The 7,558-nt window shown below is 57.8% G+C and overlaps 1 protein-coding gene across 1 annotated transcript in view; it reads right to left on the bottom strand.

Moving 5' to 3' along the window:
- The window catches only part of SIM2 (SIM bHLH transcription factor 2), a gene marked incomplete at both ends in the record, with an annotated part of 54,037 nt that extends 47,130 nt beyond the window's left edge, over positions 1-6,907 (bottom strand). Inside the window, one exon of the mRNA XM_084226491.1 lies at positions 6,598-6,907. Within this exon, the coding sequence (XP_084082617.1) occupies positions 6,598-6,907 (310 nt within the window). The remainder of the gene's footprint in view (positions 1-6,597) is intronic.
- Positions 6,908-7,558: the final 651 nt, after the last annotated feature.

Genomic DNA, 7,558 nt, shown 5'->3' with positions numbered 1-7,558 from the left:
GTTGATTTTCGCTCCCAGGGTAAAAAGGAGCCTTTCAGCAGCTCCCGAAGGAGCCTTTCGGCAGCTCCCGAAGGAGCCGAGGCCACCGCGGTGCCACGCCGAGAGCCGGGCACTGCTGTGGCACCTGGTGGCAGAGGGGTCACTGCCCCCAAGGGATGGAGGGGAAGAGAAGGACGCGACCGCATCCGTTTGGTGCCTCGTTTTTGGAGAGAAACAACAACCCTCGGCTTCGGGGAGGCCTCAAAACTCAAAAAAGGTTTTTTTTTGGCCGGTAGCCCTGGAATTCCGGCCCAATTCGCGGATGGCCCGCTACGAAACCGAGCCCCGCGTTTTCCCCCGGTGCCCTCTGGCCGTCCAGGGGCTTCCAAAGAAATCTCCTTTCTCCCGGCTGTGCCTCCGGGACGGGAGGGAAAACTGGCAGAAATTCCTGCCCTAAGCTCCAGCTCCGTGATTCCGGATCCGTTTGTGCTTTGGCCACTTAAACCCGGTCTGGGAATGACGGGAGGATTTCTCTCCACTCTTGGGGCATCCCTTGGGATGGGCAGGATCTCCCACTGGAGGAACGCGGTGCTTCCCCCGAGTTTTGATTCCCTTCCCGGTGCTTGGCTCCGTGTCCCGCTCCCTCTGGGAAAGCGCTGAGGAGATTCCCATGCCAGGCGGGGGACACCGGGGACCTCGCCCGGCCTTGACCCCTCCTTTTCGCAGCAGCACCCAAAAAGAGGCGTTTGCATCCCCACCCCGTGTCCGCCTCCCCAAATCCCGGGAATTGCCCGCGATTTCCCGTGGGAAAGGGAAGCGCACCTTCCCTGCTCTGAAAGAAGCGCTGGGAAATTTGCTCGGGAGAGCCAAACGAAAATTCGCGCTTTTCTCCGCCTTTTCCCAATTCTCCGTTTGGAAAAGACTCCTAAACTTCCAGAGACACGGCAAGAATATCCTTTCTGCTGAAAGGCTTTTTTGTTTCTCGGGAGAAAAAGTTTGGGAATCGCGGAGTTCTCCTGCGGTTTCTTTCCCGAGACGGCAACAAATGGAAACTTCAGAATCTGTCCCTGTGCCGCGGGGTTTGCCTTTATTTCGATTTACTAATTACAAATTTCGAAATACGAGATTGCAAACCTACAAAGGCAGTCGCACACAGCGGGGTAAAAACCGCCCTAAGCTCTTCCATTCCCAAAGACGGAGCAGATTTATTCCCGGAGCTCTCACGAAACCCTTCAAGCACGAACCGGGTCTCTGCCCCACCCGTGCGAGACAATTCGCTCCGTCCTGTCCTTTCTCAGCATCCCAAAATCTGCACGAGTTTTGAGGTTCTTTCCCAGCCCGGAATAAAAAATGCCACTTGTTCAGATTCGTTCCCTTTGGAATTTTGAATTGGAGTCGCAATCGCGAACGCGCATCAAACGTAAACACGTTCGGTGGATCAGCCTGGCATTCGTCTGAGCTTATTTTAAAGCCGGCGATTTTATCATTTAATCCGCCAGCAGATCGCTTTAAAGGTGAAAACGAAACGAATAAAACCTTACATTCGAATAAGGGACTAATGCCCATTAACTTCTCCTCCGAGAGATTTGCAAAGGCGCGTTCCTGTAAATGTATGGATGCCATAGGTTGGGCCTGGCTGCTCCTGCCCGGCCGGGAAATATCGCCCAAATTCATTCCCTGGCCTGGAGCGAGGCCAAACTCCCTGCGGATCCACAGCGAGCGTTCCTGCATCGCTCCTGCGGGACGGGACTCCGCGGGAATGGCAGGCGATCCCTGTCTGGGGATGCCGCCGGGTGTCCCACACGGGGTGCTTTGGAAGGGGACATTTCCAGATGTCCCCTCGCAGCAGGAATTACCCGCAGAGAGAGAATTCCCAGCCAGCGGGCAGCGGGAGCATCCTCCCCGCAAACGCTGGGAACACCCGTGGGGGTGGCCCGGCCCCAGCGCGGCTCCTTTGCCGTGCCGGAGGCTCAGGGATCGCCCAGATCCAGCGAACCGGGCGGATTCCGGCAGCGGGGAGCCCGGAGAGCCGGGGCTGGGCTCAGCCGCAGAGCCCGCACGGCCCAGGCCCCTGCGGGACGGCGACTCGCCGGTCCCGGGCTCATCCTCTGCTTTTCTGGCACCCTGCCGCAGCAGACACGGCCGAGATGAGCCTCTGTCCCGCTTTTCCTGGTGTTCGCACCGGGCCGGGGAGGGCGGGCAAGGGCAGGAGCGGGATGCCTGGCGGGGCGAACCGCCGGCCCCAAGCGCAGCCGTGCCCGCCGGATCCCTCCGGGAACCGGGAGGCAGCTCCGGCTCCGGCAGCTCCGGCCCGGAGTCAGAGGGGGTTTTAAACAAACACCCCAAAATTTTTGCCGTTGAAAAACTGGGGGATTTTCGTACAAGCGCGTCCTGTGGCAAACACGGACAAAATCCCCCTGCGCCCCTTTTGACATCTCTGGCTGTTTTTCAAAGTACCTCAACACTCACTTTGTACCGTTTGTACATTTCCCGGTTTCCAGGGAGCCAGCGGGGTGAGTGGAACTGTAATGAGATCTAGAAATATTTGGGAACAACTCCCACCTTTGCTCTCGGCATACAGAAGTTCGTCCGCGCACACATTTGTAAGCCCGGTAGCTTTTCAGCTTGGGATTCTGCTAAAAGAATTACTCAGCCATGTATTACGTTCAGTATCGGGTTGCCCTGTAACTTGGACTATTTCCTTTGTGTCTGCTGGGCTGTTCCCCGGAGCGCAAGGTCCCGCAGCCTTCACAAGGAACAAGGACAAACCCTGGGGCTCGCCGCCAATTCTGCTTTTCGGGTTTTCCCCAGCGCGGTTGTGCCTCCCTCGGCCGGGAGAGCCCCGGGGACATTCCCGAGGGGCGGCCCCGGAGCTCCACCGAGATTTGTGCCCCTCGTCGAGTTCCGAGGCTCTGCTGTCACCCCGTGGGGAGGGGGCGAGGGCAGAGCTGACACCGAGCCCCGTCTGCAGCGGGGGCCGGGGGATCTCAGCCCCGACGGCACCGCTGGGTCCGGAGCCAGCGGGGAAGACCCGGGCCCGGCCAGGGGGACCCCTGAGAGGGGGGAAACCCCCAGGTCGGGGCGGTTTGGGAAGGAGCAGGGCCGGGCAGGGACGTGCTGGGCCGCCCGCTCCCCTCTGCGGGCTCAGCGCCGGGAAGGCGGCCGAGGGCTGGGCGGTGGGAAGGAAGGGCGGAAAGATCAAGACTTTTATTTTATAAAAATAATTTTAAAAAAATTAAAAGGGTGAACTCCCAGAAAAAAAAAAATTAAAAGAAAAAAAGTGGGGAAAAAATACTGTAACAAATTGCCCCCCAGGACACCCGCACGAACCCGGCTCTCCCCGCCGAGCCCAACCCACCAGGTCGCGTTAAGAGGCCCCAAAGCGGGCGTCCTACAGACAGGGAGGTCACGGGCAGACCCACGACAGTGACCCCCGCCCTTCCTTTCCCTTCCTCCCTCCCTCCTTCCCTCCCCTCCGGCCGGGAGAGACCCGAGCGACCCCGCCGCTCGTCCCCGCCCCGACCCCGCCGCCCGTCCCCGCACCGCGGGGCCACCGGCTCCCGCCGCCTGGGAACGGCCCCAGGAAAAGCCCAAAAAAAGCACTTTTGTTTTAGTAAGACCTTAAATGTCACTATTAGTGGTTAGTACAATAGCGGCTGGCTCTCCAAAAAGGGATTACCCACGCCTCGCGCTTTATTTATTTGTTTAATTCATTAACGAACCTTTTCCGAGCGCGTGCGACCATCAGGTGAAATGGCTGCGATTCGCCTTGATTTTCTCAAAATATACATTCGTGGCCAGGTTTAAATGGGGACCGAAGACTGTGAATATTCCTAGTAATTTCTATTGTCTGCCTCTCGGAATAAGGAAGGTCTGAGATCTACCGCTCCGTCACTTTATTCAGATTATTTTGTATCGCGCACATTGTATTTTGGGTCACATATTAATTAGCTGGCTCCCATCCGGTTGAAATAACAATAAATGTCCAATTTCATAAGCGGTTTTGGACACTGCGTCGGGGATGGGGGAGGGAGAGGGTGACGATTTCACCAGTCTGTCGTAACCGGGGGGCAGAGAATCGCAGTTTTTAAACGCGGTTCATTCTCGCCTCTCTTTCCTTCATGAGCTCCTTTTCAAAATAAAAAATAAAAAATAAAAAATAAATACTGACAGCGGAGGCAGAAGACGACTCGCGGTGTATTTTTGTTCTACAGCAGCAAAGCCGTAGCAACAACAACAACAACAACAAAAAACCCGAAAACACGAGAGAAGACGGTGTTAGAGAGCGGGTGGCTGGAGGCTGCTGTGTCCTGACTTTAACTCCTGAATCTCAAGGTCGCAGCGGCACCGCAGGGGCACAGTCTGGGATTTCGGAGCCCGAACTTGTCCCTTGCAGGGCTTGCGCTGCCAGGGCGAAAGGAGCCGGGGTAAAAATCCCCTTTGGCTCTCGCTCCCTGAGTCTGAGCGGGTTCGGTCCATCTTCAGGAAAAGCCCTGAGCAGGAAACTTGTCCCAAGCCCTGTCGGGATCAGCCGCCTCGCTGAGCGTCTCAAACTTTTCCTAAACTACGTGTGGAAATCAGGGGGTGAGCCCTCCACCGAGGGGTTTAAAACCACAACTCTCTCTTTCTTTCTCTTTCTCTCTCTCTTTCCCTCCAGTCTAGACGGAGCTGGAAGCCAGGTCTGCAGCTGAGCAGCGTTTCTGGCCGCAGTTAGTCGGGGCCTAGCACGCGTCTGGTGGCGTCTCAGACCTGTCCCCCCCACCCTGTCACCCCTCTGAGCCCCAGAGGTGCCGCCTGGGGCAGCCCGGGCTGCTGCTACGAGCCCACCTTCATTTCAGGCCCGGCTCCAGTCCTTGCCCTGGGGCTCTTCCCCCGGCTCTGGCTGGCCCAGGATTTAAGCTGGGCTGCCTTTCGCCTCCCAGTAAAGCCAACTGGAAACCAGTAGCCGAGTGTGAGGAGGAAGGACGGACAGAAGGACGGACGGATGGGGACTCCCTCTTCCCCTCCTTCCACGGGCAAACCCCGAGGGAGAGGGAAGTTCGGGTGATGCGGGACTGTGTGGAAAAAAAAAAAACCCTAAAAAAATCCTTCTGCAGCCGCTTCTGCCCGGCTCCCCCCTTTCCTCTGCACCCTCCCAGGCACTAAACGCAGGGCTCGGGGACCGGAGGAGGTAATTCCCCCGGCCTGTCATCCCTGGATGCAAAGCTTTGGTTTAAAATGTATTTCCAGCCGTACTTAAGACGATGAAAGATCAGGAATTCGCTGTATGCATTTAAACGTTGCCCTTAATAAGCAGAGTGTGCGGAAGCGCACGCCCGGCCTGTTTAGGGAAGACAGACACATAAAACACACCCGAGCTGTGGGTATAAACCTGCTCTCGGGGTCGTCTCGTTGCTCTTGAGGATCTGCAGGGCTGGAAAAGCCCGGGACGCATCCAGCAGCATCTCGAAACGTGCCGCTTTTCCTCCCTCCTAAATCAAAGGCGTTCGGGGGCATGTTCGCCAGGCACGGCCGGCGAGTCACCCCCCCACCACCGCCCCCCTCGAAATTACGACGCTCTGTCTCTCATGGGGAAATTTCCCGGTGGGGAATAATGGCTGGAAAACGCGGCGGAGCAGCGCCTGGCTCCCCTCGCTCCGCTGGCTCGGGAGCGCACACTAAAGGAGCCCCGGCTTCCCATAATAGCACGGCTGCTCCGTGCTCCCGAAATTTCTGAATTTAATGGCCACGACGGTAAGCTTTGCTCGGGTTGGGAGGGGGTTTTTTCCCCGCCCTCCCCTTATTTTATTTTTGGTCGTGTTTTTCTTTTTAGCCTTTTAATAAAGCTCCTTAGAAACAGCGCCGGAGAGCAGACCTTCCCCTGCGGAATTTGCTAATTCCTTCACCCCGCTCCCAGTCCGGAGAGGCACAAACAAATGACAAAGCGGGGCTGCTGGGCTTTATTTAGCCACCCGCAGGCACTGCCCAGCGCTTCGTTCCGCCGCTCGCATCAGCTCCGCCAGCCCGGGCGGCTCCCCGCGGCCCCCGGCCCGCAGCCTCCCCTCGCCCCGGGCGGCCCCAAGGGCGCTCGGGGGAAGGCAGGAGCCTCTCCAAGGGATGATTTCCCCCAAATCCTGCTGGATTGGTGCCGGGCCTCGCTGCTGGGTGGCCCCGAGAGGAGCCACGGGAGCAGCGGGGTCCGGGCCGGGCTGGGCTCGGATTCTCCTTCCCCGCTCTCCCCGGCCCCGGGAGAAGCCGCAGGGCCTCGCTGCGGAGCGGCCGCGCCTTCATTCCCAGCCTGCTTCCCTGGCTCCAGAGAGCTCCAACCAAAACAAAATAATAATAACAACCACACAGGTTTTTTGTTTTTCCCCCGAGGCCGTGCCCGGACGGGGAGCGCCGTGCCCAGGGGCCATCCCCGGGAGCCGGGCGGGCTCCTCCGGGGCTGCACACACGAACCGAGCCCGCTCTCATCGGGACGGGACCCCCGAGCCAACGGAGCTGAAGCGGCGGCCGAGGAGGAGGAGGGGGAGAAAGGGGGGATGAAGCGGCCGGCTGTGCCTCCCACCGCCGCCGGGTTTGGGGCAGACGGGCTCATTCCCAGCCCGCTTTTCCCTCAATCCCCCCTCTTTCGCTCACCCCGTTCTGAGACCCCTGCGGGCATCCCCTCCCTCCTGCCAGGGCGCTGATGGGGTCGTGCCCACCCCAGCACCCCCTGCCCCTCTCTCCCCGTCCCTCCCGTGCGGGCTCCCGGAGCCCCGGGGCTGCTTTTACCTTCGGGGAAGACGGCTCGCATTTTCAGGTAGCTGGTGGTGAGGCGGATGATGGACGCCTTGTCCAGCTGCGAGGTGATGGCCGAGGGCAGGGGCAGGAGTTTGGCCAGTTCGTAGAATTCTCCATTTTCTTTTTCCCGTCTAGTCTTTGCCGCGTTCTTGGATTTTTCCTTCATCGCGACTGCTGCAAGGCGGAGATGTCACTGGCATATTAGACCCGGTTCTTCCGAATGGCAGGGGGCATGGATTTCCACTGCTGAGTTAGTATTTTCGTTTTAGGAAGGCAATTTACCCGAATCAAATAATTAATAATAATAATAATAAACGAAAGGGGGGGAAAAAAAGACAAAAAGGGGAGGGGAAAAATAAAGCTAAACCGACACGAACAGAAACGGTGCGAGGAGGGGGGAGGCGATCTCTGAGCTACAAGCAGGACAGGAAAGCCGCTCGGAGAACAGTTCTGCTCTGACCCTGCAGCAGCGAGGGCTTCGAAAGCCAGGCTGAAAGACCCACGGCAACCCCCGTCCTCTGCGTGCAGCTGGGAATCGGATCTTGATCTTCTCCTTAATGGGGAGCAAACCGCTGGGTCCCCTTCGGTGAACGATTTCTTCTACTCAATCCAGCCCCATCCAAAAATAATAATTAAAAAAAAAAAAAAAAGAAAGAAAATAGAGCGTCCGTGCAAGAAATCATTGGGCTAAGCAGGCTGAACCATTTTTGGACATTTTGTCTCTCAAGAGAAGAAGGAAAAAAAAAAAAAAAAAGAAACCGAACGACCGCGCTGCTCGTAGAACGAAGTGCAAAATGAGCTGGTCCCGGAGATGCCG

The sequence above is a fragment of the Fringilla coelebs genome (genome assembly GCF_963513975.1).
Source record: "Fringilla coelebs genome assembly, chromosome: 2".
Lineage (NCBI taxonomy): Eukaryota > Metazoa > Chordata > Aves > Passeriformes > Fringillidae > Fringilla > Fringilla coelebs.
Note: the sequence above shows the minus strand (reverse complement) of the source record. Positions and strands in the feature narration are given on the sequence as shown.